Source organism: Topomyia yanbarensis, chromosome 2, assembly GCF_030247195.1.
Source record: "Topomyia yanbarensis strain Yona2022 chromosome 2, ASM3024719v1, whole genome shotgun sequence".
NCBI lineage: Eukaryota > Metazoa > Arthropoda > Insecta > Diptera > Culicidae > Topomyia > Topomyia yanbarensis.
Window position 1 is genome coordinate 427,129,413 of NC_080671.1, and position 15,174 is coordinate 427,144,586.

The following is a 15,174-nucleotide window of genomic DNA, read 5'->3' on the forward strand; positions in this document are numbered from 1 at the left end:
GCAAAGCGAGGATTTTACGATTTACGGCTCATTACGCAGGGACATGCATCAGATCAAGTTCTCAAGGACTGATAAGGAGTCACCTTACCCTAGAATAATCTGGCATCAGTGTAACTGTTCTATCCGAGCCTGCAGGTGATCGGCGAGCAAGAAGTATTCTTGATAACACTACCGTACCGTGAGAAAAATCTGGAAAACAAACTCAAAGAATCCAGTATTAAAACAGACCGTTGAAATCCAAAGACACGATCACATGCGAAAGGAATGCTGCCATAAAGCTACATCTGGCAAGCGACGATAACGGCAAAGTATGGTACCTTCCATTGATTGTCGTGTTAAATCCTAAAAAGTCAAACAAGATACGGTTGGTTTGAGATGCTACGGAGACCGTCCGAGGAACGTCACTAAATTCAGCCCTGCTGAAGGGACCGGGAATGCTATTGAGTTTACCAGTTGTGATCAGGCGTTTCCGGGAACGAAGAGTTACCTTTGGTGGTGACATTAAAGATACGTAATAATGATTCAAGAAAGCGATAAGTAGGCTCAGATGTTTTATTTACAATATTGAAAAATCCGTATTATTGTAACAACATTATGAAAATGTAAGAAAACAGACAAAGTTTTCGCTTACGTTTTGTTAATTATTACTAGATTGTCATGATTCGAACCTCAATCGTTTCAGACAATAGCCAGTAAACACATTTATTTCCATATTTGAATAGTTTTGCTGCGTGTAGAATAGCTGTTACATCTCTCATTTGACATGAGGCACGGAAGGGGAGTGTTTGTCTACGTGTACTGGAAGAATTTTGTTCGCAGTTCCCAGCGAGACGGCGAACTTCTGGTTTATACCGTGCGTTTGAGCCGCTGGCAAGATTCTAATCGTTTCATAGGATTCTCGACCTGAATCATAAGACTGTTATCAACAAACCGTCCTTATTAGGACGAATGCATAATGGAAAGAGAATTGAATTACAAAATTCCTTCTATTAACTTGTCTTAACATTGCGCTTATTAATTTTCACTTCTGTATCTTCAGCTATGAACAAAGACGTACCAGAAAGATTAGAGTCATTCCATAGGATTCTCAATCCGAATCACAAGACAGTCAACGCTCTGTTTCAGATAATCTGGAAATTATTGAAAATCTAGGAAAATCGCATGGAAACTAACTGTATTTTTAATATAACCGTGGTCTACCCTTCGGAAATAGTAACATTTAATGTGGATTAACTGTATCATTTTTTCGCCGGACAGAAAAAATTATTAAAGTTTTTTTTGTATTCTTATATTGAGAGAGCACTGCTGAAACAGTAGTAACTATAATATCCATTGTTTTATAATTGCGTATAATTGGTTGTAGGGTGAGTGCTATTCTTGATTTCTATCCAGTTTATGCGGGATTGACAATATTTCTCGCGTTTTTTTTGAAAAGGGCCAATAAGCTTACTGTCAAAATTCACTTTGAGAGGAAATTCAGGAACAACAGCAGATGAAAGATAAAACTTTTCTTTTTCAAAAATTGTTAACATCCATTCTCGGCGAGTTACGGTTTGTCCGGAATTTTATCTCAAAGTGAATTTTGACAGCATGCTTATGAGTCGTTTACAATAAACGCGATTTTCACTACCAACTTTTCTGCCTTTTGCAGGTTCTCTCCGTGCCATATATGTGAGGGGTGCCCGATGCGTTGGCTGCGCCCGAATCGGTTGACATTCCTGAGCAGCTGTCAAGTCGTTTGTCAACCAGAACCGATTAGCATGCATGCACTTGTGTGCTGCGGATGCGTGTGTATGCGTGTATGAACGATCGCCCAACGTAAAGGAGGCACTATTTATATTATAGTAGTAATAGAATGCAGAAGCTGGTGTGCGTATCAGCGAGACAGCGATGAAGCAGTTCGTGGGCCCAGGGGCAGTCAGTCACGGACACGAATTCATACCAAGGCGCTGAAAAAAAGTGTCGACGATAAAAAGTTTCGGTACTCAAATCCCATTAGGGACTGGTAATTTGTGAAAAATAGCATTTCTTGTGTGGTTCTAGGACTATCCCGACGAGTTTTACGATAGGATTGAACTCGAATACGCGCGATTTGAACGATTACGGTCACGCGAAAGGCCGCAGTGTATTGTGCAAATTGACCGAAAAAAAATTGTCGCCGAGAAGAAAGATTTGGTGGTACGCGAAATTTTGTGCCAACGAATGAATAAAACACGATAAAGGAGCAAAACAGGTGCACGTAAGGAAGTTATTTCTAATTTTGGAATATTCGGGAAAAGTGACGTTTTGAGAAGATTTGTGAAACGGTGGCATTTATTTCGTGAAAATTGCATTCCATTCCGAGGAAAGTTACCGAAAATAAAGTGTCTGGCACGGCCTCGATATTGTGTATCATTGAGAAGAAGAAAGTGGTTCCGAAATAGGAGCACGAAAGTGAATGGTTTGTCGGTGCAGTTGATTGGCGGTTGAATTTCTTCTGGGTTTATGGACCAGGCTAAAGAGGAACTCCTGTTCAGAAAGTGGTTGCTAGTTTCTGCTTCAACAATCTAACATCTGGCAGAGCGAAAGGAAATAAGGTTAGTGTTTGAATCCATTCTCTTCGAGAATTTTTGATGTTTTATTTAACATAATGTATAAATTTCAGAAAACGAATCAAGATTATTTATCCCGCCCTAAAATTGAAAGTAGGACCTTCGAATCAGTATCCAACCATTAATTCGTATAGGATTTCTAACCTAGTGATCTTCACGAGAAGAAACTTTCAATTTGCATACGGTGTAAAATTGGAAAGCGCTCAGAGTGCAATATTTTGATTTGCCCTGCCCTCGACGGAATTGATTGGCTTACACTCTGCATCGTCTATCGGTAGAAATTTTCGGGCTGCATTTTTTTTTCTCGAATGTTACTGCCTGTACATTGCGACCAACCTACCCATCCCGTTTAACCCTCTCTGTTCTGCTCCATTCCGTTCTGACAGAATATGGTCCATCGAACGAACGAGAGTGAGCGAGAGAGCGTGTTACTTTGCTGCATGCGTATTAATTACGCCCATATTGCGAATACCGCACTCTCCCGATCATCGTACAAAATACTACAGAAATGTATAGTATTTGCGTTGTTACTAGCGAAAAAACTAGTGTTCAGCTTATGTCGTTTTTCTTGGGTCTGAACAACACACATCCAACGTTAGTCTGCCTTGCCTGCCTGCCACAAAACACGCAGTGCCCATGTGTTTGTGATATCTGGTCGCGCAAGCACCGCCGTCAGCCCGAGACTGGTGTCTGTTTGGCCTTTAGAGTTTTGTTTACCAACACAGCGCAAACGATGCCTCGACCACGGTTTGATTTTGTCGTCATTCAGTCATTTGCGGGTTCAGTATCAACACTTGAAGCAATATTGCTGATTATTATTGGTGTTTTTATTTATGAATATGAAAATGCTTTGTTGGTAGCTAGTGGTTGGAGTTAAAGAAATTTAAATTTAAAGAATTAAAACCCTTGATATTCATCTTGAACAGCGATTGACACTAAAAGGTCCAAAGATCCCGGGTATTCATCCTCTGAATACCTTTCAAACTGGATTTGTTCAAGGAATATCTCGACATGATTAGTTATGGAATTTGCGTTTAGACTTCGTCTCATCAGAATCCAACACTAACGTAGGGACAGAACGCGAGTATTCAGGAGCACATGCGAATATGTCTTTTTCTGAAGAGGCATCCAGTGATTTTTCTATTGAAATCTTCACAACGCAGCAAATCTCACGTACCACAGTAGATCTAGATCTAAATACTGGTCGCAGTGGTTCGTCTCCAACAAAAAAAAAATCTCGCGTGCTGAACTTGTGCCTGTGTTGAGCTGTTTTTTCGAAGAGTTTTTCACCTAATCTGGTATTCCGCAAGGCAGGCATTTCGGTTCATTGATTTTTCTACTGTTTTTCAGCGATATCAGTTTTACCCTGGAGAGTCTACGGCTTTCGTTCGCTGATCTGAACAACGACAGTTGGTAATTATAGCAGAGTGGTGTCAAGTCAACCGAATCACTTTGAACCCCAGAATAACGGACATAACACTCCAAAGCAATGCGTTTAAATATTTTTAAAACACTAACATAGAAAATGGATTAACCGATTTGCCCTTAAGGGCAAAAGACCTAACTTCGAAAAGTTGGATTTTAATGTTTCGTGTTCCACTCGTCAGTAACTGGCAGCAACTCTCTGCCAGTTAGACGATATACCCAAACTAACACCTAATTGGCGCCGGTTAGGCACTAAATCTAAACAGTACACAGCGTGTGAGAACGTCTTAAACAACTGGCTGGTACGGAGTGATGTCTCGGTTAGCCAAGCACAGAAGCTTTGGGTCACTGACGAGTTAAGGGAAACGAACTGTCTTTTGGCATGAGAACCAAACGCCTGTCATTACGCACCCTTTAGTTTTTCGTTAAGGGAAAAAATTAATTAACCAGTTTGCACATACCCGCACAATATCCAACTCTAGCTATCGTCTAATTGGCAGCAAGCTGGTGTTAGTTACTGACGAGTGAAACACTAAAGATTAAAATCTAACTTCTGTGCTTGAACCTCAACAAAATTCATGCGGAAGGCAGTGCTCATTTGAGTTAACTACCGCCTTGGTGGAGAGCTGGTGACCAGAATGACCTGTGTCAAAGATCTTGGCGTTTTATTGACGAGCCGTTGACATTTAAGGTGGTCCTCTACAAATAACGCTTTTTTAATGTTTATTTAAAAAAAATGCAGTACTACCAGAATGGGGTGTATAGAATTACATTCTTAAATGTAGTTAGTCTCAGTAACCCATTGTAACTAAGGGGACCATATACTAGACTCAGAATTAAGAGAATTTTTGAAAACTCGATCAGTTCACCTTTGAGTCGATTCCCAGTCCCATCCGAAGTGCATGCTCCAAATTTGAACCAAATCAGACAAGTCTCAACTACCGGACCAACGTGCTTAGAGCTTAGTGCTTGCGTCCTATGATCACTCTAACTGAAAATAAGAAAGATTGTTTAAGACATACACTCATCTAACAAAGTTTCTCTTTCATAAACTGTTGTGAGCTGTGCTCGACTAGTAACGGTTTGTCTGGAATTTCCATTCAAAGTGGATTTTGACAGTTGGCTTTTAGGCCGTAATCATATGTTTGTCGAGATTTGTACACCCCACTTCGACGAACTCAAATCCGTCGTGATTCAAGCGCTCGGACCCTGCGCGATGATACAACTGTGGTCACAAGCGCGAACATGCAATTACGACGCAAACCTACGTCCGCTATCTCGCAAACACATGAACGCGCCTGTGATTAAGTGAACATTTGAACAGCTACGAATTTACGAAACGCGCTCTGAAATGCGATTATACACGAGCGCGGTCCCACGTAATCATGAGTCGGTCACCTCCGGAAGCCTCTACCCCCAGTCCTAGCTGCCTGCGTCCTTATGTACCTTCAGTAGGACCATTCTAAAAAAGAAAACAGAAATAAATGATGCTCCAATACATTAGGCACCAAGTTTCAGGGCGTCATAGTTGGAGACTCTAGTGAGATGGAAAAACTCACTTTTTCCCATAATCTGAACCGTGCAATCAAAGTTGAACATCCGATCATTCAAGAATCTAGGCGAATATGCAAATGACTTACGACATCATACATATGCTCACGCGATCAAACACGATAACATACTAATGCTCGATTCCTTTGCGATCATCCACGGACACTTACTCTCACGATCTCGCAAACATGGAACGCCCCTGTAATGAAGTGAATGTTTTAGCGCGCACCCATGTTTTTTTTACGCGGCGGATGCGTACCCCGTAAAAAAACCGCCGTAATTGGAAAATCCGCGTAAAAAACCGCGTCAAATGGAAGATCCGCATAAAAAAGCGTAATTCGAAAATCCGCGTAAAAAATCCTCAGCAAAAGATTTCGCAAACGGTTTTTGCAAAAATATTTTAAGTCCTTTTGAATGCTTAGAACTTAGAAGATTTTCGGAAAGATGGAAGAGACGGGTCTGGACTCCTTATGGTCCGCACCTCAACAATATGGGTATTTTCGGAATGGTCTTGTAGAGTAGGTGCCAGAAATTTATGTTTGGCACCATTTTAAAATCCAAGATGTCGACATCCGGCTTAGCGCGAAATTCTCTACAACTCAATCAGTATAGGTATTTTTGGAATGGTCTTGACGAGTAGGTGAAATTGATTTTTTGACGGAATTTTAAAATCCAAGATGGCGTCCGGTTAAGCGAAATTCGATGTAGCCCTATCAATACTGGTATTGTCGGAATGGTATTGACCAGTAGTTGCCAGAAATTGATTTTTGACTCCATTTTGAAATGCAAGATGGCGACTTCCGGCTTAAAGAAATTCTCTACAGGTCAATCAATATGGTTATTTTCGGAATGGTCTTAACGAGTAGGTGCCAGAAATAAAATATATAAATAAATCTGCATCTTTCGCGCAAGGTTGTCCATGCAAAATTGGTTTTTGACGCCATTTTAAAATCCAAGATGGTGACTCAGCATAGCGAGATTCTCTACAACTCAATCAATATGAGTATTTTCGGAATGGTTTTGACGAGTAGGAGACAAACTTCGATGTTTGACGTCACTTTGAAATTCTAGATAGCGACTTTCGGTTCACCGATATTCCCGCATCTGGGCGATCATCTAAAAGATCCACGAATATAAGATCTAATCAAAAACCAGCGAAATGCAAAGTATTTTACGCGTTCATCCAGAAGAGTGCGGTGAGAATGGAAGTGCTAGAAGAAATGGTGTGAGGTTGGGGTTTGAATTGATTCAAATTAAACATATTGCTAAAATTTAAGTAAATTCCACTGTTTAATTAAAACTATTTGTACTACAACTTCAACTTCCAAAAATACCCATGTTGACTGGGTTATAGCGGCTTTCACTTAACTGGAAGTGGCCATCTGGGATTTAAAAATGGCGTCAAAAATCAATTTCTGGCATCTACTATTAAGTCCATTCCGAAAATATCCATATTAATTGGGTTATAGTGAATTCCGCTAAATCGGAAGTCGCCATCTTGGATTTCGGCGTCGCCATCGTGGAAATAGTGAATAAAAAATAATATTTTTTGCAAAAACCGTGTTAATTGCGAAATCCGCGCAAAAAACTGCCCAAAATTATTCTAAGTTCAGAGAAAAGTCTCTCCCTCCCCAAGGTTGAGGGGTTAGATGGTATTGCAAACATCTTCAAGCATATTGCGTGCATCAGTGCTTCAGAACCTCTGATAAACAATTGCTTTAAGATGATTTTAGCATTACGCCTCGATAGTGGTGCATCGAGGAGACCAAGAGGGCTTATGGTTCAACTGAGAATGCTTTGAAAAGCGGCACTCTTCGAAAACGAAAAAGATGTTTTTTCTCACAGCTTTAGAAAAATCCAACGGTGTAAGAAAAAACTGCTTTTTTCGTTTTCCAAGATGGCTGCTTTTCCAAGCTTTCTCAGTTGAACCTTATGCGTCTTTTTTGTGTTTTTTCATACTCTGTACCTGCGCATACTAACGCTCAACCACTAGTCTGTGCGCGGTGGTGTGGCCGACTGGCAGGTCGACGTGGATTGATATTTGCTGTGTGCCGTGTTTGCAAACATTGTTCCACAGTTTCATGGCGGTATTCGCAGACGGGACTCACAGTGAGGGTCATTGTGTGTCCATTTATCAGTCGACTTTGTCATCGTGCATAGGCTAATTCAATTAGTTTAATAAGTTACTTAGGTAAAAACATAATTGGTTGTGGTTTTGTAATAATTATAGTTTTTAGTACTAGTTCACTATTGTTATGTGCTAGTCGTATCTCTATCTAAGTGTGTGTTCGTCTGAGTATTTGTGACAGTTGGGTCAGGGAATGGATGCAGAACTGGCATATAAGATAGAATAGTGGCTAATACTTCCGACGATCAATTTGTGCATTCGATACTATTCATTTAAGAAAGTTGGATTAAATAAATTAAGGCACAGTGAATTTACCGACGCACGTGAATCATCCATTCTCGCCCAGCATAGCATGATGAAAGTCTAACAGAATGCAATTGTCGTTAATGGTAAATAAACAACATTTGCTTAATTTAGACGAGTTAAAGTAGTTTGATTGCGTGTTACATGTGTTTTTCTATTCTACTTCATTAGTCTACTTCTTTTGTCTATCTATTAGTTTGCTTTTCCATTACTTATGTATTCCAAAACACTATCGGTCAATGTATACACGTCTAATCAAGCTCTTTCCGTTTTTCTTCATTCGGCATGCTATGATTTCTATTTTTTGGTATATCTCTACTATACTCTATCTATACTCATAGGTACAAACGTGCAAAGGCTCGTGACCTTCGCGATAACACAAGCCTGGTCACAAACGCGACAATTCAATTGCAATCATCTACACATACCTACGCCCGCGATTTCGCTAACATTAAAACCCCCGCTAGTTAAGTAAACGTTGTAAAGTTCCAAACGCGATCTCAAGTATTAACCCACCACAACCACTCGTGTATAATCGAAATTATACACGCGAAGTGACACACACGTGACAAACACATTAACATACAAATGCTTGATTCCCTCGCGACCATTCATGGCACGTTCACACGCGATCTCCCCAACAATACATTCCGGTGATAAGGTGAACGTCTCAGCGCTTATAAATTTTTAGACGCGGTCTCATGCGTGAACATAATAATTACTGCGCTCGCACGATCATGAATCGGTCACTTCCGGATGTTTCTATTTTTGATTATCAGCAGACTATGTACATGCCTTCAATTGGACCCATTATAAAAAGAAAGCTCTCATATCCACTGGACGACATGTTCTATGGCGACATAACCGGAAACTCACTCCCTGTAGAATGTAAATTGTACACCAAAAACTAAACATCAGAATAAATGTCCGCGTGACCATCCAAGAACGCACTCGAATACATGAATGGCCACACCCACCCGGTTACAAAATCCAGTTTTGCACACGCGAAGTCACATGCAAGCGGGCAAACGTGACAAACACGTTAACATACGAACGCTTAAGCTCTTCGCGATCAACAACGCACACCTACGCCTGCGATCGAGCAAACTTGATAACACCCCGGTAATACCGTGAACGTCTTAACACTTACGAAGTTTCAAATGCGAACGTACAAACGCCCGTGTTCGCGCGATCGTGAATCAGTAACATCCGGTAACCATAACCTTCCGTCCTAGCTACTTAGGTCCATACAGTCAGTAGGACCAATCAAAAATAAAGCTCATATCCACTAGACAGCACGTTCCATGGCGACATGACCGGGAACTCTAGTGGTATAGAAGACCTCACTTTCTTCTAGCATCTGAGCCGTGCATCAAATATTAAGTATTATAGTCACGGTCCGCGCGCGATCATCCAAGAACACACGCGAATATGCGAAAGGCACACGGTTATAAAAAAGAATTTATACACGCAAAGTGGCATACACGGTAGCACACGCGACATACAAACGCATACGCGATTGAACACGTTAACGTACAAATATTCGATCCCTTCGCGATGATACACGCGACCGCGAGTCCCCTCGCCCGCACATACCTGAATCATACAATGAATATCACATTCAGAATCACAGCCCGCTACAATTGGCCTAAAGCAGTGTTTTATTGGGCGTCTGCAAATTGTAGTAAGTGATTCTGACGGGGAGCCCTTCTGATAACCTAGCTCTATAGCTCTAGTACTCTCGAAAAAAAAGTACTTCGAAGACACAAATCTTTTTTCCCCAGCTCCCCAACACCGCCTTTTGGCGGGGTAAGTTCTTTAAACCATGAGTGTAGTTTCAAGTTAGTACAAGACCAAATTTCAATTCAACGGCAAAGTTGTACTGTAAAGTAACTTACCAATAATTTTTATGTTTTAAAAAACTCCAAAATATGAGATATTTTTTCAGTTGAATCGTACTACCACGTGCAAAATATTTTTTATCGTTTTCCTCAAATTTCCAACTTCCATCTCAAATATCATTTTATATCATGATCTCAACAAGAAAATAACGTATTTGTATGATAGGTGGGAATGTTTTGAAGAGGTTTTAGTGAGGTTGACAACACAGAATCGTGTATCGCAGATTATGCAGCGATTCTGCTGAACCCCACCAAAAGACGGGGTAGGGAAGCATAGGGTTAAGTTCTCGGAAACGTGGATTGGACCAAAGTGGTTTTGGTTTGGGACGCGGTACTGGGACATATATTTCAAGCAGCTGGGTCAGGATCGATGAGAACTTTTCTACTGCGTCATTTACATCGGTTGCGCTATTGGGCAAAGTCACCCAGTCAATCGATTGCAGTGAGTTGTTGAGTCCAGAAAAACCGGTTTTTGAAAAGTTATACTTCAAAACGTCAAGAATCTCGTCAAAAATAACCTGTCCAGGACAGGTCTGTTCAACTAAGAGGAGAGGATGATGTGAAGCTATTTCAACGAGTGGCTCATGGCATTTACAAACAGAAGATCTAACGTGCGATTTAGTCTGTTTGTGATCGTACACATTTGCAGCATGTTGAGTAATGGCATCTTGTAAAGCAATGTTAGATCTCGAAAGGGATGAGTCGGAATGGTCGGCGTAAGCATAACCGAAAAAAGTGGTTTTCCGTACAAGATCAGGCTGGTTGTAATCTTCAAATAACAAATGAGTAGCTTGGGGTTCTAGCGAATTAGCAATGTCAAGTGCGGATTGAATATGGTTCTGAATAAGGTTTATGTTATCTGCGGAGTTCGGAGGGAGGTATACGACGCCCACGCATTTGTTAGTACCATGGCTATTAAGGTTTACCCAGAGTTGTTTTACGCCGTTACTGTTATAACTTTTTTGGTTTAGACGCGATTAGAAACAGCTATAAGTCCACCCGCCCCTTTTTTACCAGCAACGACTGGGTCACGATCGTTACGATAGACCGTATATCTAGGTCCGAACAACTGCAGAGAATTGATTTCGTCGTTCAGGCATGTTTCTGTCAGAATAATGACATTGTGCTCTGCGTCGGATACTGCTACGAACAGTTCATCGATTTTTGTGCGTAGTCCTCTCACGTTCTGGTAGTATATTCTGAGCTGGGAACGGGAATTCATTTAAAGGGAGGCGAGGCAGTACATTCCTGGCATTTGGCTGGAGAAACAGTCGTGGAGTCTTCATAATTTGAGTCAGGGATAGCTAAGTGGATGTCAGCTACGGAGCCGGAAGTATGTTGTGTAAGGATAGACTGGAACCGAAAATTACTTTGAGGGGGTGCAGTATCAAAGGTAGCTTCGAGAGGACATACACCCTCTTTGGCGTTACCTGAAGTAACCGAAAGTAATTCCTTCAGATATCTTGGTAGGCTGGTCAATTGGAATTGCTATTTTTCGCGATTAATTTGCTGACGCTTTCCTTCAACAAGCTTTCTATACACTGCGCGTTCGAAACTATAGGCTGCATGGTTTGTCTCCAGATTCAGCTTCCGGTCCCTATTCATCTGAGCGCAACCAGCATAGCATAGTCATTCTGATGCACATTCTGCTGTAATATGGTCCCCTGTGCATTTAGAGCAAACCTGGGAGTCTTTGCATTCAGTACTCTTATGCCCATACGCACATCATTTAGAGCAACGTACTATTCCAAAACACTCAACCACTCTACATCGTTCCCAACCAATGTTTATAAGCCCTAACTTAAGCATGGTCTCAAACGAATCAGCATTCACTTCAATCACATAATTATATGCTGTGTGTGTAATCATTCCGCTTAGTTTTAAATATCGTTATGAGTTTTAATTCTGTTAAGTTCACTGATTCATTTTGTTCTTCCAGGCTATTTTTGAGTTCACTTTCTGACAACTGATCTGCAATCCCCACAATCTTCAATCTTGGTTTTGCCGGTTTCGGAACTGTTGTGCCAAATGTCCGGTATGCCAAATGACTCTCACTTTACGCAAAATTTGAAATTATACCAAATGATCGTTATGCCAAATGACCTTTATCCTGGAGATAAAATAAATTATGTCAATTGTCCGTTATGCCAAATGACCTTTAGTCTGATCAATTCTCAAAATTATGCTAAATAACCATTATGCCAAATATCAGTTATGTCAAATGTCCGTTATGCTAAATGACTTTATGTCAAATGCCTTTATGCCAAATGACCCAGACCCTCGCTTACTATGATATATGAATTTCGTATGAATATGAAAAAATCGTTGGTCACGACAACAATTATACAAACATTATTTACCTACTGAATATTTCATGCATTTTAAAGTCATTTAGCAACGAAACAAAATAAATTCTTAATTTTCAAATTTCTAAGGGGAGTTCGTTAAATTAAAAGAAATCTATTTTACTTTGGTTCTAACAAATTCATTTGAACCAGGATATTAAAAATATTATTTTTTTCAACTGAAAAGAAGTTAATGCCCTCTTGTTTTAAAACTACTTGATAACTTTTTGTTACTGTGCCGTTACTATCCCTATTTGTAAACTATTATCTTCCCAAATTTAGGAGAGCCATGATAATACAGCCATGATAATATAGAAAATGGTTCAAATTTCCGAATTACACGGAAAACGTGCCATCTCATCCATTTTGTTCTAATTACTGATCCCTGGCAGCTATCCCATGATGCAAAAAAAAACTAATGGTCCAACTCCCATCAATACAGAACTGACGATACAGAAGCATAAAGTTCGCCTCATCAACTCTTTTATGCGGGGCACGCAATACCAACGTGACTGGTGCTGCAATCCCACCTATACGCCCACTATCGTTTCAGCTTCGGTTATCCTTTTCACCGCTTCAATCAACCGAACTGAATAACATCCCTTTCAATACACAGCTCAACCGGCGGTCTAACGTGTGAAATCTCCGATAACGATAGTACTCGAACTGGCGTACTACAACTAAACCGCCGGGGATGCAAAAGCGTAACCGATTCGTTAGCCAAAAATATACTGTTGCGAACGTCGACCGAGGCGCTGCGGCGGGGTGGTGCAATTCGGTTCATTCTCGAAAATTGCAGATACATACACGCGAGCATCGTTTGGCATGATTCAATTGTTGTGTGCAGGAATTCCCGCTAGCCGTATCGATGGACGGCGCATGTCTCTCGCACCGGAAAGGATAACCACATACGCGCTCCGATGTTTGTAATTTTGTAAGAGAGTGCGCCGGTCAGGATTCCCCGAATGCATTGACGATGACGTAAATTACTAGCAGCTGAAGGGAACTGACGTCATGGAATGAAATCTGTTATCATGATACGCGAACCATCACGCTCGTTCCCAGATCTTCCTTTCGCTAATTTTTATTCCGGAACTCAACACCAGTACCCCTCTTCATCATTATCCAATATCACCTCGAGCAATCCGATATGATAAGAGCTATTAAAACAACATTCGGCAGTGATTCGAGTCCAGTTCAGCGTGAAGTATTATTCGGAATCAAACGTGATGGTTCAATACCTGCAGATATCGGTTGTGGTAGCTTTGGCTTTGGTGGCTAGTATCAGCGCCACCCTCTGCCCGGGAAACAAATTTTGTAACGGCCTTCCGGATGGAACAGTGTTACCGGATCCTGAAAACTGTCAGAGATACTACCTGTGTTTTTTGGGCCACGATTGTCACAAGACTTGCCCACTGTTATTCAAATTCGACTACATTGCGCTGAATTGCGTTCTAAGTTCATCGGCTAGGTGTTACAAGCCACCGTCGTCGACGACGACGACGACAACAGCTCCAACGGAAACCACAACAACGAGTACGATGGAACCAACGTCAACGACAACCGAATTGCCAACATCCCCGACAACGACAACCGAATTACCAACAACCCCGACAACTACAACGGAGCTGCCAACAACCCCGACAACTACAACCCCGGTACCACCAACTACGAATCATCCGGCGACATGCGACGATGGATTCAGTGGTCTGCTACCACATCCGGATGATTGTACAATGTACTATGTTTGCCATGGGAACGGAGAAGATCCGGTTCTGATGAGCTGTCTGTCGGGGTACATTTTTTACGTACCGCTAGGAGTTTGTCTACCGGGAGATGCGGAAACGTGCGAGTTGTATCATAAGGGGTGAAGACCCACCAATCGAGTTTTAAAATTATTTAGTTGAATAAAACATAGCTGATCAAAGAGAATTGGTTCGTTTTGTGGAACGAAATGGTTGTGGAAGTTTAGAACAAGTGTATTCCAAGATATGTCCAAAGATCGGATAAATGAAGAGATTAAGACAAAGTAGACAATTCTTTTGTAGAAGATCAAGAACAGCTCAAATGCAATCCAGAATATGATGTTCCGTAACTCTGTAACACAGAATAGATTTACATGTGTAATTTTTAAATCCAAATTGCATATTACAGAAAAGTGTCCTTAAACATAATTATTAAACCTTTCAATGTTTCAAAGACAATTTCATTGGAGTTGCTGAACGTTTTTGAAGCGATTTTTTTTCGAAATTTCTTTCTGAATTTGAAACTTATAAAAACTTGGTGTAGTTGTCTCCAATCTGATGCTCATGTGTTCTTGCAGGGACTTCATAGTCAGATACCAAAGGTTGCAGGTTCGAATTTTGCTTCTGAGGCATTTTTTCACAAAGTTGTTCTCGTTTAAATCTTTCTTAAAAAAATTGTAAAACGCACCAAAACCAAAAATGATTTGTGTCATGTGGAATTCCTTTGAATAATTATTTTAAAATTGCACTGATGTCATTTTTACCGCTTGTTTTATTGTTTGGCAGATATATTCCGATGACAGACCGAAATCATTGTACGGATATAAAAGAAAACTGAATCAATAAATTATTGCGCTGTAAAATCAGTAATATCAATAAGTAAAAATGCTCGGAGCGCTAGTTCCTTTCTTCCAGCCGGTCTGAGTAATGATATATGTTCGATAAGAGCTTTCAATTGGCCTATTTGTCGAATGCTATGAAATACAAAGAGATAATCACAAGGAGTTATCTTATCGTGTCGTAAAACAAATTTTCGCACAGAATCACCGTACGAAAAGAACCGTTACGAAATTCCCACTAAGGTATGCTAGATTTGTTGTAATAGGGTAGCGATACCTTAGGAGCGGTTAAGCTTAATTTGGTAAAAAAGGCACATTAAAAAATACATAAAAAGAGTGTTGGAAT

General features: G+C 40.6%; 1 protein-coding gene across 1 annotated transcript; it reads left to right on the top strand.

Moving 5' to 3' along the window:
* The first annotated feature begins 13,435 nt into the window (after positions 1 to 13,435).
* On the top strand, positions 13,436 to 14,737 carry LOC131685338 (uncharacterized). Its single transcript, XM_058968992.1, has one exon. The coding sequence runs from the start codon at positions 13,474 to 13,476 to the stop codon at positions 14,113 to 14,115; it is 642 nt and encodes a 213-aa protein (XP_058824975.1). The 5' UTR covers positions 13,436 to 13,473; the 3' UTR covers positions 14,116 to 14,737.
* Positions 14,738 to 15,174: the final 437 nt, after the last annotated feature.